This window comes from Mauremys mutica, chromosome 5 (assembly GCF_020497125.1).
Source record: "Mauremys mutica isolate MM-2020 ecotype Southern chromosome 5, ASM2049712v1, whole genome shotgun sequence".
Classification (NCBI taxonomy): Eukaryota; Metazoa; Chordata; order Testudines; family Geoemydidae; genus Mauremys; species Mauremys mutica.
Window position 1 is genome coordinate 521,149 of NC_059076.1, and position 17,903 is coordinate 539,051.

At 47.8% G+C, this 17,903-nt stretch overlaps 1 protein-coding gene across 2 annotated transcripts; it reads left to right on the forward strand.

The window, feature by feature from the left end:
- The first annotated feature begins 2,756 nt into the window (after window positions 1-2,756).
- Window positions 2,757-17,582, forward strand: LOC123371877 (sulfotransferase 1 family member D1-like). Of its 2 annotated transcripts, none has more exons than XM_045019756.1 (7): window positions 2,757-2,919; window positions 9,870-9,998; window positions 10,231-10,328; window positions 11,724-11,850; window positions 12,832-12,926; window positions 14,553-14,733; window positions 17,124-17,582. In XM_045019756.1, exons 1-7 carry the CDS (start codon window positions 2,772-2,774, stop codon window positions 17,234-17,236), a joined length of 891 nt encoding a protein of 296 aa, XP_044875691.1. In that variant the 5' UTR covers window positions 2,757-2,771; the 3' UTR covers window positions 17,237-17,582. The 2 variants fall into 2 exon arrangements, with proteins under 2 accessions (XP_044875691.1, XP_044875692.1); XM_045019757.1 differs by lacking the exons at window positions 9,870-9,998; window positions 10,231-10,328 and adding exons at window positions 4,337-4,462; window positions 6,034-6,131 and having other exon boundaries at window positions 2,763-2,919.
- The last annotated feature ends 321 nt before the right edge of the window (window positions 17,583-17,903 follow it).

Below are 17,903 nucleotides of genomic sequence, written 5' to 3' on the forward strand. Positions count from 1 at the left end.
GACCTGTGGTGAGGATAAAAAGGTGTTTGGAGGAGGCCATGGGGAAGTAGCCCAGGGAGTTGTAGCTGTCATGCAGCTGTTCAGGGCCGCCCAGAGGGGGAGGCAAAGGGGGCAATTTGCCCCGGGCTCCGCAGGGGCCCCCAAGAGAACAGCGGAGGCTCCTGCCTCCGCCCCTCTCCTGGAGCCTCAGCGCATCAAGCGACGTGTCTCCGGCCGAGCCCCTGAGCCCCGCCCCGCTCGGAGCCGCGTGGTGAGGGGGCGGGGCTGGGAGCTCCGGGCTGAGCTCAGCTCCCTCCGCTCAGCGTGGAGCTCGCAGCCCCACCCCCTCACCACGCGGCTCTGAGCGGGACGGAGCTCAGGCCCCGCTGGAGGGACGCTGCGGTTGTCGGGCGAGGCGCTGAGACTCCGGGTGAGGAGGGAGCCGGGGGTAAGAGGCTGGGGCTGGGGCTGGGGCCAGGGTGGGGGGGAAGCGGGACCCGCCGCCGAAGCGCAGCCCGGTCTTCGGTGGCGGGGGGCCCCTTCCGTTCTGGGACCCGCCGCCGAAGTGCCCCGAAGACCCGCGGCGGGGACCCCCCCCCGCCGCCGAATTACCGCCGAAGACCGGGCTGCACTTTGGCGGCGGGTCCCGCTTCGGCGGTAATTCGGCGGCGGGGGGCTCCCGCCGCGGGTCTTCGGGGCACTTCGGCGGCGGGTCCCGGAACGGAAGGGCCCCCGCCGCCGAAGACCCCGGGCCCCCGGAATCCTCTGGGTGGCCCTGCAGCTGTTACAAGAGGCACTTTAGACAGCTGCAATCCACAGGGCCCTGGGCTGGAACCTGGAGTAGAGGGCGGGCCTGGGTTCCCCCCAAACCTCCCAACTCCTGATCAGACACAGGAGGAGTTGACCCAGACTGGGGGTTCCACCAGAGAGGAAGATCACTGAGGTGAGCAAATCCGCCAAGAAGCGCAGGACCCACCAAGGTAGAAGAGGAACTTTGTCACACCAGGCAGATGAAATTTTTATAAATCTATAGTTGCCTATTCCTGGTATTGACTGCAGAGTGGAGAGCTGCTGTAAATGGAAGAATAAATGTTGATATGTGCCAACTTTTCCCACCCCTTTTAACATGTTTTTTCTTATTGGCATCACTGAGACATGTGGGCATAACAGAACCACCTATCCCCTCAATTTGTGCTTTGTTTTGGGTGGTTAATCAGTTAGCTAGAGTGAAAGGGATAAAATACTGGTATCTAGAGGGCACACCTCCACATGGTATTTTGCTCTTTTGTAACCTAATCAACTTACACCAATGCAAACTTTTAATGTAAATGCAGTTAAACTGGTTTGTCACTTTTAAAGCAGTTTAGCTTGATCTGATTATTTTACTGAATTCAGAGAACCAGTATAAACATGGTTTAAAGTAGTTTAAATGTGTCTGCACTAGGAGTTTGCTCTGATGTAATAAAACAATTTAACATTGATTCACATATACTGGTGATCTTTGCTAATATAGATAAGCCCTCATATTCGGTGAAAGGTCTGCTTTACAGCTACAGAAGCTAGAACATTCTCATGCTCTCGTGCTTAGAGATTGTAGTCCATTATTTTGAGAGAGAGCTAGTCTCTTGCATGCAAGACACCGCCCAGGTTTAATGAGCTCTCATAAAATGATTTATTCCAGAATGAGGCAAGTTGGATTCACCTGGCAACAACAATTTTTAAATCTACATGAAACGTCCACTAAAAAAGAAGTGGTTTCCACAGAAATGTCTATGCATATTCAGTTTAAGAACATAAGAGTGTCCATACTGGGTCAGACCAAAGGTCCATCTCACCCAGTATCCTGTCTTCTGACAGTGGCCAATGCCAGGTGCCCCAAAGAGAATGAACAGAACAGGCAGTCATCAAATGATCCATCCTGTCGCCTATTCCCAGCTTCTGGCAAACGGAGGCTAAGGATGCCATCCCTGCCCATCCTGGCCAATAGCCATTGATGGACCTATCCTCCATGAACTTATCTAGTTCTTTTTTGAACCCTTGGCCTTCACAACATCCTCTGGCAAGGAGTTCCACAGGTTGACTGTGCACTGTGTGAAAAAATACTTCCTTTTGTTTGTTTTAAACCTGCTGCCTAATAATTTCATTTGGTGACCCCTGATTCTTGTGTTGTGAGGAGTAAATAATGCTCCTCATTTACTTTCTCCACACCAGTCATGATTTTATAGACCTCCATCATATCCCCCCTTAGTTGTCTCTTTTCCATGCTAAGAAGTCCCAGTCTTTTTAATCTCTTCTCATACGGAAGCCATTCCATACCCCATTTTTCCCCTTGTCCCCACTATTCTCATCTTGTTCCTTCCTTCAGCAGAGAGCATGGCTACTTCTGCTGCTGAGAATTAGGATAGAACTCTTCTAACATTCAGGACTTTATGGACCAGCTCTTCAGTAGCGTACAGTAGAGCCCCATTGACTTTATGCCAATTTAAACCAGCTGGGGATCTGGCCCAATGAATATGTAAATTGTGCTTCCCTCTTCTAGGGATAGGATCAAGTCTATTTTGCCACGTCACCTTCTAGTGGCAACATTCAACATTGCACACAAGCCCTAAAACTATTACACAAGCAGGAATGTTGCTCGGGTTATCACTAGCAATTTAATATTGACAAGTCTCCCAAACTCCACTGTGCAAAATAAATGCTAAGTGGAAGAGAGGGTCTCCCAGCACTTTTTAATGGAAGCAGACCACTTCCATTTACATTCTTTTCTCTTCCTTTAGCCTAGCATTACCAGGATGGAAAATGATGAAAGTGTATTAAGGAGGAAATTAGAAATGGTCTGTGGTGTTCCCCTATTCTGGAGTATTGTTGAAGAATGGGCCCAGGTGGAATCATTCCAAGCGAGGCCAGATGACCTTCTCATTTCCACCTACCCGAAATCAGGTGAGTGCCACTGATCTATTAGGAGATTCTTCTTATGCAGCTAAAAGGCACAAACCCAGGGCAGAAATGGAGGCTACTGCCCAACTCTTATACTACATACATGCCACATTCACACCATAACCCCTTTATCAGTTCCTCAGTTAGGTATAGAAATCTCTTACTCAAAGCCTCCTCCATCTGTGCCTTCGTGATCCCTTTTCCTCAGTAGCTGGTCCCTGTGAGTAGAACTGGGCCCAGCTTTCCTGCATCAGAGCACGTGAGCCCAATCCATCCAATTAAAGGGGGCTGGGTTACACCTGGGCCTATAAAGGGCTGCCAGAGAGCAGGAAATAAGAGGTGAAGGAAGTGGGTGGGATAGGCTGTGCCTGGGGAAGGGAAGCCATGGTGGAGTAGAGCTAACTCCTGCAGTGGGTCCCTGGAGCAAAGGGCTAGGTGCTGAGGAAAGCAGCGCTGAGCCTACTGCTCCAGGAAGGGAGCAGAGCTGATTAGAACTCAGTGGGGAACTACCAGGAGGAGAAGTGCCAGACTGTTTTCTGTTGCTCTTCTTGCCTGTGTTATGCGAATAAGCCTTCTCAAAGGTGACTGGGCAGGGCAGGGAGTGTTTGGAAGCTGGGGAGAAGCCATGCCCTGGGACAATGCTGTGCATAGAAAGAGAATAAGACCACAACCCCCTTTGTCCTAACAGGGATGTGTTCAAAAAGTGGCAAAACATTCCTTCCATGTTGCTCTCTTACCATCATTTACCATAAACTCTCCTGTTGCTGCAGCAAAGAATCCTGTGGCACCTTATAGACTAACAGACGTTTTGCAGCATGAGCTTTCGTGGGTGAATACCCTCTTCTTCGGATGCAAGTTGCTGAATGCCATAGACTTTGTGGGCTAACACTGGAGTGCCCTCACTCAGTGTTCAGGAAGGGAAATTGTCAACTTGATTCTGACCAACATGAGCTGGGGGTGAGTTCTTCTTTCACAGGATGGATGAAGTGGCTTTTTGCCCTCAACATAGGCTCAGCGCTGAAGAGTGGCAGGATTCTATCAATTCACACCTCCATTTGTGAGTAGTTTATTTCCCACAAGCCTAGTGGGAAATTTGCATTGGGTCTTCAGGCAATAGCAGAAACATTGTGATGTTATATCAAGTTTGTTGATATTGGACTTCCATGATGATAGGCCCTTTGAGTCACTTCGTTACTGACATCACATATTCAAGCGCAGGCCAAGAAAGCCCAGGAGCACTGATTTCACCACCCTCAAAGTCTGTTGCTAAAGGCCAGAGGCTAGAAGGGATCATCATCTGGTGTAAATTGGCATAACTCCATTGTCTTCAATGTACACTGGGAGAGGATCTGACTCCGTGTTTATGACCTGCCTACTGCATGCTAGAAGAGTATTTAGCGAGGTTGCTTTATATTTCCAGGCACAACCTGGTTCAGTGAAATTGTGGACATGATCTATAACAACGGTGATGCAGAGAAGTGTAAACGGGATGCGATTTACGTTCGGGTCCCTTTCATGGAGCTGATCATCCCAGGAATTTCAAATGGTAAAGATTCGCACACTGCAGGCAGGCTCCGGGAGAGATTGGAGCTGCAGCTTTGACAACCCTCCCTTTAGGAATTGTGTTGCCCAAAACTGAATACGAGGATATATACTTACCTCCCTGGGCTGTTGGGAGGGTTGGTTAACTGGCGCCAAATTCTGTCCTCAGATATATACAAGCCAATCTCCCAGACTGTGCTGGGAGATGCACGTATAGATCTGAGGATAGAATTTAGCCTTTACTGTTTCTAAAGCACTCTGAGTTCTTTGGAATGAAAGGCACTCTGAATCTGATCCATAGTGCACTGAAGTCAGTGGAAAGATTCCCACTGGATCTGACCCTATATAAGTGCAAACTGTCAATGGTATTAGGATCCTGTGCACAAAGAACTTAAATATGAACTGAAATGTTTTAAAAATAACTTAATACAAAAATTGATTAAGGTGGGATTTTCAAAAGAGTTTATAGGAATTAGGTGCCGAATTCCCAGTTATGATCAACAGAGGTTGAGCACCTAACTCTCATATTTTCTTTTGAAAATCCCACCGTAAAGGTAAGATTTCCACTGTTCGCAAGGGGAGTTGTTAGGTGCTGAGCTCTTTTGAAAATCTGGCCCTAAAAGGGGTATAGAATATTATATGTTCACACTCTGACATTTTTAAGATGTGCTACTATATTTTTACAGAGCTATAGTCACACCTCATTAAAAGATGGGGGTGGGGGAGAGAAGATTTCTCATACAGCTTCACATAAGTACATTTCACTTGTATCAGAAAAGTTAGAGATGGACACGGCTGATTAGATGATCTAGTCTCACTTCCTGAAAACTACCCCCTGTGGAAACTCTGCCAGATGTGCACACAACTTGTGTGGCAAAGTACCTGCTTCTCCTCAGCTGGCTCAGTCCCTTTTTGCCTTGGAGACACAGGCTTGGGCAAAGTAAAAGCCTTCCCAGTCACGCAGGGTCTGGCTGATCCTCCTCTCAGTCAGTCCCTTGCTGTCTTACTCCGACAGAGTGCAGTCTTCCTTGCTGGAAGAGGGCAGAGCCTTGCTGCACCTATTTGCTGGCAGCTTCTCTGCTTCTCTCATCCCCCCCCCCCGTTTCCCTGCCAGGGAGGGTTTAAAAAGGTCACCAGCAATTGGGGCCAGCTGAACCTAATTAGTTCCCTGGTAACCCCTGTTCCAGCTGAACCTAATGTCTCACAGCTGTCTCTCCTCAATGGATAGGGAGAAGTCTTTTAAGCCCCCTGGGACTAATTCCTACCCTTCCCCCCCCCCTTTGTAGCCATTTGGCCTGGGTTTGCCACACTTGCCTACCCAGCAGTGAGGGAGATTTCACCAGCTCCACTTTCAGAACCAATGTATGGTTCTTTAGTTGCTTAAATCTACTTCTATCCTTATCCACATCTATCTGGACTTCATCCAGTAGAGAGAGACAGAATGGCAGCTCAGGATTATTAGTGGCTGCGGGCCCAATTCCTCTCTTCGTAACAATGGCCCTCTGAGTATAAACAGTTTACGATCAAAGCTGTAATAGTCCTGTTTTTCCCTTTAATCCCTTTTGTATTTTTTAGGTGTCGCACAGCTGGCTAAAATGCCCTCTCCCCGATTAGTAAAGACCCATCTTCCTGTTCAACTCCTTCCTGACTCCTTCTGGGAAAACAACTGCAAGGTTATTATTATTTCTTTGCATTGCGGTAGCAGAGGCTCCAAACAAGATGGACATCCCATTGCACTACACTCTGTGAATACACATGCAAGAGAAAATTCCTGCCCTGCAGAGTTTGCAATATAAATAGACAAAGGAAGCACTACTATACCCATTTTACAGATGGAGGACTAAGGAATGGAGAGATTAAGTGACTTGCCCAAGATCACATAATGAATCTGTGAGAGATCCGGCAGCTGAACCTAGATCTCAGGCAGTGCCTTCTCCATATGAGCAGCCTTCTATCTGAGATTTGCCACTGGAAATTAATACACTAATGGATTAAGCTGGAGTTTCCATAGGATTCTAGTGCTACTGTGTGTTTAGTTGTTTTTTTTAAACATACACAGAGATTCTCAGTGACTAAATCCAACCACCATCCTAAGTACTGATGGTCAAACAATGCATCACTCAAATGAGCCTAATTTGACATGAGATATCATCCCTGAATTTCTACAATCCATGCACTTTGCAGACATATTTGATACCCTCAGCAGTTTGCTTTTTTGACCGCCCTTGCACACTGCGTGCACATCTTCAGAGAACTATCCACGATGACTCCAAAATCTTTTTCCTGACTCGTTGTAGCTAAATTAGCTCCCATCATATTGTATGTATAGTTGGGGTTATTTTTTCCAATGTGCATTACTTTACATTTATCCACATTAAATTTCATTTGCCATTTTGTCACCCAATCACTTAGTTTTGTGAGATCTTTTTGAAGTTCTTCACAGTCTGCTTTTGTCTTAACTATCTTGAGCAGTTTAGTATCATCTGCAAACTTTGCCACCTCACTGTTTACCCCTTTCTCCAGATCATTCCACTAGTTACCCCTCTCCATTCTGAGAATTTACCATTAATTCCTACCCTTTGTTCCCTCTCTTTTAACCAGTTCTCAATCCATGAAAAGACCTTCCCTTTTATCCCATGACAACTTAATTTACGTAACAGTCTATTGTGTATAAAACTCACTTGCGATGCTCATGCGAGCTCATGCTCTCCTCCCGCACTGATAGGGCCCAGCTTAATGCATGGAGGCCTTCAGTGGCAGAGGCCAGGAAAGAATTAAGTGAGCACAAAGAGCGGAGGCAGGACATGATGCTGAGGCTAATGGGGGAGCAAACGGACATGATGAAGCGTCTGTTGGAGCTGCAGGAAAACCAACAAGAGCAGAGACCCCCACTGCATCCACTGTCTAACCGCCTGCCCTCCTCCCCATGTTCCATAGCTGCCTCACCCAGACGCGGGGTTTTTTTTTGGTTTTGTTTTTTAACCCTGCTTTGCTGGCTGCGCCATATTCCCCCGCCCCCTTTGCCGCTCCAGCCACACCGTTCCCCTGCCCCCCCCCCGCTTTGCCGCTCCAGCCGTGCCGTGTTTCCCCCCCACTTTACCGCTCCAGCCATGGCATGTTCCCCCCCCCACTTTGCTGCTCCAGCCGCACGGTTACCCCCCCTCCCGCTTTGCCGCTCCGGCCGCGCTGTGTTTTTGTTTGTTTTTTTCCCCTGCTTTGCCGCTCCGGCCACCCCCCGCCCTTTTTTTTTTTTTTGCTTGGGGCAGCAAAAAAGCCAGAGCCGGCCCTGTTGGAAACGATCGCATCAAATGTAATGCCAAACCCTTCTGGACTGGGATTGGTTCCTTTCTGAAATTATCTTTCTATGGCCTCCAGCATCTGAAAGAGGAATACCCAGGCACCATGCAGTCACAGGGAGATGGATGGGCACGTCCCCTCCCTGAGAACGTAAAGGCACAAACTTAACATAGTACACCTCTACCTCAATATAACGCTGTCCTGGGGACCCAAAAAATCTTACTGCGGGTTATATTGAACTTGCTTTGATCCACCAGACTGCGCAGCCCCGCGTTCCCCCCCCCCCTCCTGGCCCCGCCGAGCACTGTTTTACCACGTTATAGCCGAATTTGTGTTATATCGGGTCACGTTATATTGGGGTAGAGGTGTATTTTCTTGGGCTGTCCTAATGTTTGGTGATGTGCCTTGCTAGGCTGGAGACTCAGGCCTGGACTACACTACAAAGTTAGGCTGACATAAGCTGCGTTAGGTCGATTTATTAATGTTTGTTTCCAGTATAACACTATTCAGTTGTAAGGGGCTAGAGACTTTGTGGAGTCACTAAGGTCAGGTCCTGGGATACTTTGAGTTGTTCTGGTTGATTAAGGAGGGAGACTGATGCACAAACTGTGATCACCGCAGTGCAGCGCCTTAGAGCCCAGGTGCTATAGAAGAAGAGGGAAATTGAGGCACCCATGAATCATTTAACAAGTAAAAGGTCTTTGGTTCCAGGGACGGGTGAATTCTGAGCAATCTCAGGCAGTTCATTTGCCATCTGACCAATAATGTCTTATTTATTTATTTAATTAATATTTACTGGTTTTTGCAGCAGTTACTGTCACCTTCACTCATGCTGATTAGCACTTTCCTGCCGGGGATAGCTCCCAGAGTGAAGTAATATTTAATGTAAGCAACATCAGCAGAATCTGGCCCTGGAATTGATAGGTTGATTTTGAGTGGTTTGTTTATTTTACTTTAAGCATAAACAAAGCAGCAGGCTCAGAAGAGGTGGAATTAAAGGTCTGGATTTTCTCCATTATGCTGTGGATGGTTTAAATGGTTGTGAGCCAGAAGGGCTCAGAGTTCAAATTACTGATTCATCTTTCCAAACAGAGATCACCTACCATTCCAGCAAGGAACCAGTCACAGTCGGCAAACCTTGCTGTGACTCTATGGCATAGCTTGGAGGATTGTAGCACAAGCAGCTCTGCTGCACTGGCTCATAGGGAAGCCGGCAGGGGTTAGAAGAGGGGAAATTAAGATGTTGAAGGCCTAACATTGGGATGTGAGAGGGGGCAGCAGCATCTCTCTTGTCCCACATTAGCTGGGATAGGCCAGTGTGGTGCATTATATAAATGGTAAACTCCCCTCGGGGCTGCAACCATGTCTTCTCCTGTGTCATGTAGGCAGCTGCTGAGCACAGTGATGACGCCCATCAAAAACATAACAATGGAAAATCAACTAGCAGTTGTGTTGGCCTAGGAGAGGCCTCTCGCCATCCCTGAAAATGGGTGTGGTGGCATGGGCTTGCAGGCCTGCCACAAAAAGAGCTGTGGAGTGAGCCGCTTGCCATCAGTACCTGCATTTGACAACGCTGGCACACTATCATGTTTGACTACAGATTAATGCTATTCCATTGCTCCTCAGCCTCAGGCGAGCAGAAGAGATGTCACTAGAACAGCGGTTCTCAAACTTCATTCCACTCTGCAACCCCCCCTTCTGACAACACAAATTGCTACATGACCCCAGGAGGGAGGACCAAAGCCTGAGTCCACCGGAGCCCTGCCGCCCCGGTTGGAGGCCATAGCCAAAGCCTGAGCCCCGCCCCCACTGCCTCAGGTGCGGGAGGAGTCCAAAGACAAAGCCCAAGGGCTTCAGTCCCAGGCAGGTGGGGGTCCCAGCAAGTCTAAGCCAGCCCTGGCAACTCCATTAAAATGGGGTCATGACTCACTTTGGGGTCCCGACCCACAGGGGAGAACCGCTGAGCTAGAATATTGAAGATCCTAAATGAATAGGCTGAATACCGTAAGTGCTGTTTTGGCTGGAAGAACAGTGGATGGGGTTCCTGCTTGACTGTTCCTTGCGGGATAAACTTGGTTCTTGACTGGATTTTTGTTCTCTCGTCTTCTTTCCAGGCACTACATGGATGAGTGAAATTGTGGACATGATTCTGAACGATGGAGATCCTGACAAATGCAAGAGGGATGCAATTTTCAACAAAGTGCCCATGTTGGAATTTGCTGCCCCTGGAAAGATGCCACCAGGTAAACGTAGGACTAGTGTCGGGTGATTCCAGACAAAAAGGTCAATGATTCTGTGTGGCTGGCTTGCAGCTCAGGAGAGGAAAGAAGGGATTATGGCTAGAGCACTGGCCTAAGACTCAGAAGATCTAGGTTCGGTTCCTGACTTTCAGTGAGACTTGGGTGCTTTTGGAAATGTTACCTTTAATGCCTTCTCTAGCGGCATCAATGATCCCTTTGAACCTCTGCTTACCAGGTACAGAGAAACTGGCCGAGAAGTCATCTCCTCGTTTAGTGAAATCCCACCTCCCAGTCCAGCTCCTTCCAATGTCCTTCTGGGAAAATGGCTGCAAGGTAACCAGTAGCTGGGAACTCAGACCTTCTGGACAATAGGATGATAGGGGAAGTATCGTGTGCCTTGAGCACACAGAATACTCATGGTAGTCCCACCCTCCGCCAGGTTCCTCTTCCTCATTTTTACCCACTGACTCTTTTCTCCAGTGGGAAGAGGTTTAATTGTGAGTTTCCATGGTGATATCTACCTAGAGCAGCATTTTTGCAGCTTTACCTTTACAACATTGGGCTGCAAGTTTGTATTCATAGTTAGGCTGAGATTTTCAAAGATCCCTAAGGGATCTGGATGTCCAGTTCCCATTAAAATTGGCCTCATGGGATTCCAGTACCTTTAGTTGAGTGTTTTTCCAGCCTTCAGCTTTGCAGGCTCCCCCTGGGATCTGACAATCAGACTGGGTTCTTCCTGGCTCATACATCGCCATCAATAACAAAGATCCTGGAAAGCAAATTTTGCCATCACCACCAACATCTGTGCAACACCCATTGTCTTAAAATACTGTTTCCTGGGCAATCCCCATTGTCTTCAATGAGGTTACCCACCCATAACTGGGGGGTAAATGTGGTCTTGCAATTGCAACTCAACTAACAGTTCCGCCTGATGGTATGAGAGCCAGAGTACAATCCAGATCACTCCTCTGTAGCCATGTTGGCCCTGCAAGGCATGATGTATTTTGCCACGATATGAATGGCTATGTCTGAATACACATGGGAGCAGACCCACTGACTGCTACACCCAGGGGAGTAGGATGATGTGCCCCAAGGGCAGGGCACATCGGGATCGCATTGTTTCCATCCTTCAGAGGTAGGCTGGTTTAACCTGCGACTCGGGCTCTGTAGGAGGTTCCCAGGGGGATGCACTTAACTTAACTAATCCCCCAGGCATCCTGGTCACAATCCCTCCTTGGCAAACACCACTCCCTTTGGCAGTTGTGCTGACCGCTTGTTGTTCCCCTAGTGGAGTACTAGTACTGCCAGAGTTTCCATCCCTGCGGGGCCTGTGCACTAGGTTACACTGGCAGAAATGTGTGGTGTTGTTTTCCCCGTTTTTACAGACGGGGAAGCTGAGAAACAGAGAGCTCGACCCAAGACCACAGAGCCAGTGGAAAAGCTAGTGACCGAGCCAGGATTAGAGCTCCTGTAGCTTCCATTCCCATGCCCAGTCCATGGTGCGCTACTCTCAGACCACAGTGTCCAGGGGCGCTTCCAGTCCCTGCAGCTTTAATCTGGGCCTTGAGCCACAGTTTGGATCCCCTGCAGTAGGGCTGGGATTTTGAAAGGAGACTAAGGCAATTAGGCACCCAACTCCCTTAGGCACCTCTGAAAATCCAAGTCTAGAGCCACTCAGAACTCAAGGACACCGAGGCAACATGGATTCTTCTCTTCTTCCTGCCACAGATGATCTATGTTGCCCGAAATGCCAAAGATGTAGCTGTCTCCTTCTACCATTTTGACCTGATGAACAAGCTGCATCCAGACCCCGGCACGTGGGAGCAATACATTGAGAAATACATGGCAGGCAGAGGTGAGACTGACATCTGTTAGCAATTCATGTTCCTGAGGTTTTAAATTGATGCTGCTTGAAGCATAAAGGAAAAGAGACTTGCAACTGCAGGTGAATTTCTCCAGGCCAGGTTCTGCCTCTTGGTGGAAAAATTGGATGCTGTGCCTCTCTGTATACTAGGAAATGCAGTGAGAACTGAGGGAGGGAATTTTCCTAGTAGACCAGAGAGTTTGAGTAGCCTCCACTGCATCTGTGCTCCCCTTCAGAGGGAGCAGTGGTTGGGGAATCTGCATAGCAGTGCGGCCACTGGCCCAGACCTTATATAACTATAACGTAGGGCCAGATCCTCAGCAGCTGTAAATCAGCATAGATGCATTGACTTCAAGGGAGCTACACCTCTACCTCGATATAACGCTGTCCTCGGGAGCCAAAATTTTTTACCGCGTTATAGGTGAAACCGCGTCATATCGAACTTGATTTGATCCGCCAGAGCGTGCAGCCCTGCCCCCCCACGGAGTGCTGCTTTACCGCGTTATATCCGAATTTGTGTTATATCAGGTGGCGTTATATCGAGGTAGAGGTGTATGGCTAATTTACACTAGCTAAGGATCTGGCCCATTTTCTTTAATGAAGCTACACTGATTTACACCAGCTGTGGATTGACTTCATTGAAAGTATGCCAGTACCAGCTGGGATCTGGCCCTAAGCTGTATTTATATAAGTGTTTGTTAATATCTAGTTTCTGCTCTAGTCACACAAAATAATAGATGAAGATTCTAACCTGACAGTGGAACCAAAGGGACAAAGAATTTGACCTAGTGTAGGCGAATAGCTGCAACTGGTGGTTTGTGCCCAGTTACCCAATTTACACGTGATGTCATAGTAATTGCACACACAATGCATTTCAGTGGCATTGAGCCAAAAGAGAACATGACCCCCAGGGACCTGACACGCTCATGTTACTAAGAGTATTTGTGTGTGTGCCTTTTTCTCTAAGTTTAGTTGCGTATGGTTCCTGGTATGACCATGTGAAAGGCTGGTGGGAGAAGAGAAAGGACCATCCCATTTTATACCTGTTCTATGAGGACATGAAAGAGGTGAGAGGGCAAGAGGTACCCACTTGAGGGGCCACTCCACACACACCAGGATGGAGGCAACGAATCTGACACCTGTTGAATGCCTTACCCTACTGTGCAATGTCCATCTGAAGAGCAGTCTGGCTGTCCTGAAGAGAATTTCTCTCTCTAGGGTAGTGCGGTCCACCATGAGTAAAAGGGCCAGACTGTGACTCGTTAAATGCTTTGGCTGGCGCTAATACTACCCCTGAGCTCCCTCCTTCCCCACTTATTCTCCCTTATCTAGAAATGTGTCTAGATTTATCATGAGCCTCATGATATCAAATGGATTTATCCTCATAACACCCCTGTGAGGGAGGTCAGTGCTGCTATTCCCCATTTTTACGGAACTGAGGCATAAAGAGGTTAAGTGACTTGCCCAGGGTCACACGGGAAGTGTGTGGCGGAACAAGGAACTGAATCCAGGTGTCCTGAGTCCCAAGCTAGTGCCCTAACCACTGGGCCATTTTGCTTTCCCAAAGCCTCTTGCCCATGCTGGAGTTCAGGCTTGTGGGAGTGCTTCTCTTGAAGAGCAAGCACCAAAAGAGAGCTCCTTTCTTTAAAGAGACTTTTACCCCTCTCATTTAAAAATGCTGAGGTAGCACATTTATTAAGAGGCAGGAAGGGGAGGGGGAAGTTAGGGAAGCATATAATTAAAGATGGGGGAGCTAGTCTAGAAGGGACTTAACCTCTTGCTCAGGCCCAAAGTGAACCTTAGATGGGGATTTGAAAAAGAACAGTTGTTCCTGTTCCCTTTCATTTCACTCTGGAATTCCTGGTTTTAGCTGGGAGAGGAATTGGGTATTTCCAATCCAGCAGTACCAGAAATCTCATGAGAGCCTGATCTTGGGTGATTTCCGTACCAGAGAGATTTGGATAAACATCCCAACTATAGCTTTGAACCACACGAAATGGAATGAATCACTACCTTCCCAAGTAACAGTAATATGGGCTAGTATTTGGAGCTGGGTTATCCTGAAGCTTAGCATCCACATATTGCTGAAGAACAGGAAGTGAAGTTTGAGAGCAAGGGCCAGGTCCTTAAATCAGCAGAGTTCCACTGGTGTAGTCGTTAGGGCTGCAGCAGCTGCGGATCTGGCCCTAAGAATTCTGTGCGTGGCTGGGGAAGATGTGGCTGAAATGAGGGTCCCTCTGGAGTGGCCGTCTGCATCACTTTCTAAATAAAGTGATGGGACTGGTGAGTTACAGACCAGTCTTGGTCTCTCTCTCTCTACACATCTTGCACCCCCCAAAAAACTATGTTAAAATAACATTATTTGGGTTGCAAAGCCAAGTACTCAAAAGTTAGATAGAGCCAGAATTAAGCTGGCCTGTGCAATGTGCTAATGCTAGGGAGGGAGACAAAGAAGGGTTTTTTTCTTTTTGGGCTATTAATCTCCTTTCTATTTTGGGAAAGGGTGTAAGAATTGGGTGCAAGGTTGATGAAATGTATTGATGGGTTGCTGGATATTAGTTTTGATACAGTGGAACAACTAAGGTTGCTGGCATCTCATAAAAGTTCTAGACTTTCACCGTGTTACATGGTGGTAACCTGACTAGTTGAGCCACTGGGTCCCACCACCTGAAGTGCCACTTGTTTTTCTGTAGGATCCAAAGCGTGAAATTCGCAAGGTGATGCATTTCCTGGGGAAGGATCTGAAGGAAGAGGTTCTGGACAGGATCGTCTATCACACTTCATTTGAAATGATGAAAGAGAATCCCACCACAAATTATAAGATGATCCCAAAGGATGTTATGGATCAAAGCATCTCCCCTTTCATGCGTAAAGGTAAGGATTCACACAGGCACTAGCAACCATTTTTCTTCTCCACAATTGTAACAGGAAGATACTTTTTCATCCAGTTTTCCTTCGTACGCTACCCAGAAAGGTGGTCATGTTTATATCTGATAGCTTTTCAGTGGCTTGTGTAAAACAGGTTGGTGGTACCGTTTCTAGTGGATAGGTGTTTATATCTCACAGATGCCTTGACAGAAGACACTAATTAGCGATCCCAGTCTCAGGAAAGCGAGACTGAACGACATGGAGACTGAATGACACTCTCACCCCTAGAAGTAGTCACCCGAAGAACAGAGCAGAGTGGCATTGCGGAAGCCTGCACGCTGCTGCTGCTACCTGGGGGCAACAGAGTCAGATTTTCAAGAGTTCGGCTCCAGTTAAACATCAAAACGAAGTGACTGGATTTTTCAGAAGTGCCGAGCATCCAGCGGCTCCCACTGAGAACAACGGGAGCTGCGGCGTGTTAAACCCTTCCGAAAATCTGGCCACTTTTTTCGGTGCCTAAATGGGAGCTACGGTCTTTCAAAATTTGACCCTAAAACCCCACGTCCCCATATGATATCTTTGTCATGCCTCACAGTCACTAGAAAAAGAAAAGCAAAGAAGCACGTTGGCCACAGGAGACAACTGAGGAAAAATAAAAATAGAACCAAAGGGAGGAGTGCAGATTGTGACAGACCCAGACCAGTTGGGTGCAGGAGTCTGGTAGAAGGAAAACATACCGGACACTGGCTGAATAGTATTCTGTTCCCTGAGTGATCAGGGCAGGGTCTGCCCCAGAGCAGTGAGGAAGGTGCTAGAAGCAATTAAGTCAGGCAGACTCCGTAAGACACCTGGAACCAATTAAGAATGGATTAGAAGCAATCAAGGGAAACAGGCTAATCAGGTCACCTGAAGCCCATTTAGAACCGGCTCGGGTTAGTTTAAAAGGAAGCCCCCTCACTGAGGTTGGCTGGTAGGAGGTGGGAGTAAGCAGGTGTGTTGTGAGAAGATGGGGAGAATGAAGGTGTGCAGTAAGAGACCCTGGAGAACAAGCGTGGTCAGGTACCAAGGGGGGTGCTAGGAGGGGCCATTTGGGGAAGTAGCCCAGGGAAGGGCTATAGCTCCGGTAGTGTAGGAAAACTACCTGTTGCTGGTGCCATTAGGGACCCTGGGCTGGAACCTGGAGAAGAGGGTGGGCCTGGGTTCCCCCAACCCTCTCCACACCTCTACAAAAGCGCTCCCTGAGTAGGAAGACAGGGAGTCAAGAGGGCTCTGACACCAAACCCATTGACTGACCGATGCTGAAGGTGGCTCAGTAAGCTGTAACCCTCCTCTCTAGGAGGGGAGAGAGGCTCAATTGAGGGTCACAGCAAACCTCTGAGGCCAGCCCTAACCGCCTAGAAGCGCAGGACCCCCTGAGGCAAAGCCGGAGCTCTGCCACAAGACAGAATGATACAGCGTGCACCATTTGGGACTAAGCCTCTTTATTACTCTGTGTGTACAGCGCCTAGCACAATGGGGACCCAGTTTTGCTGTTCCCTGGACACTACCGTAATAAACATGTTTACTAATAATAATATAGGTGAGAGGGAATAATTTCCATACTAAAACTATGTTTAAAACAATCAATATGGAATGCAGGATCTGGTTAGCTGGTTTGCTTTCTCTGGCATCCACCCAGTGCTTCCACAAACTGTTAGCAAATTGACCAATACAATATTTCAGTTCACCAATTTTCCAGTGACTAATTTCCAGTTAAAAGCTAATTGCTACCAAAACATTTTTTTCAAAGTCTGCTCTTTTTATCAATTCGCTATCCTGGACACCAGCATTTTTCTTGATGCCTTTTTGTGCTCATTATATGGAAAAGGTGCTCAAAGTGTTAAGCTGTTAGGAGTTTTTATCCAATGAACATTCAGTTTAACTATATTTTTGTTTGTGATGCACAGAAAAATGTATTCACTTAATAGATCGAGGTTCAAATTCTCAGTTACACCCTCACAAATCTTTTGGAGCTTGAGGCAGTGGTTCTCAAACTTTTGTGTTGGTGACCCCTTTCCCATAGCAAGCCTCTGAGTGTGACCCTCGTTATACATTAAAAACGCATTTTAAATATCTAACACTATTATAAATGATGGAGGTGAAGTGGGGTTGGGGCGGAGGCTGACAGCTCATGACCCCCCCATGTAATAACCTTGTGACCCCCTGAGGGGTCATGATCCCCAGTTTGAGAACCCCTGAGCCAGAGAAAAGAATGTAACTGAGAGTAGAATTTAGACCATTAGTGTTTTCTTGATACTCTTTTTCTATTGCATTTCCACCACTGGGAGTTCTCTTGCTTCACCAAGAGCTCTGCTGTTTCATTCACTGTCTTTTTGTTTTGTTTTGTTTTGTTTCAGGGATTGCTGGGGACTGGAAGAATCACTTTACTGTGGCCCAGAATGAGACATTCAATGAAGATTACGAGAGGAAAATGGCTGGGACCAACCTGCAGTTCCGAACAGAGATCTGAAGGAGCCTGGCATCTTAGTGCTGTAGTTCTAATACACGGTTCTCTGTCGTTTCTGTTGAGAATAGCTTCCCCCCCCCCACCTCCTTTCTTCAACTAGAAGTAGTACACTGAGAAGTGTCTGTGCCCTGGTGATGGTCAGACACTTGAACCCGGAGTCTTGGGCCATCTAGACCATGGTGCAGTTACACTCCAGAGCAGAGGAATTGTTCCAAGAGTCTAGGGCCACGTCTATACTTACCCGCCGGGTCGACGCGGCGAGTTCGACTTCTCGGAGTTCGAACTATCGCGTCTGATCTAGACGCGATAGTTCGAACTCCGGAAGCGCCGCGGTCGACTCCGGTACTCCACCGCGGCAGGAGGAGTTGCCGGAGTCGACCTTGGAGCCGCGGAGTTCGCTTCCGCGGCGTCTGGACGGTAAGTCATTCGAACTAGGGTAGTTCGAATTCAGCTACGTTATTCACGTAGCTGAATTCGCGTACCCTAGTTCGAACCAGGGGCTGTGTGTAGACCAGGGCTCGGATTCCATATAGGGTCTGAGTAGCAGGGAAGGCTCCTTGTTCTATGGTTAGCCCCACCACGCGCCCCCCCCCCCTTCTTTTATGTTAAACTTTGAGTGCTGGCCAGGTTCAAGTGAGGCAAAGGACTCAGGCCCAGATCCTCAAAGTTA

Excerpts from the sequence above, each read along its gene's own strand:
- LOC123371877 (XM_045019756.1), top strand. The coding sequence starts at position 2,772 with ATGGAAAATGATGAAAGTGTATTAAGGAGGAAATTAGAAATGGTCTGT. Across the intron at positions 11,851-12,831 it reads GAAATACATGGCAGGCAGAG|TTGCGTATGGTTCCTGGTAT; the intron begins GTGAGACTGACA and ends CTCTAAGTTTAG. Across the intron at positions 14,734-17,123 it reads CTCCCCTTTCATGCGTAAAG|GGATTGCTGGGGACTGGAAG; the intron begins GTAAGGATTCAC and ends GTTTTGTTTCAG.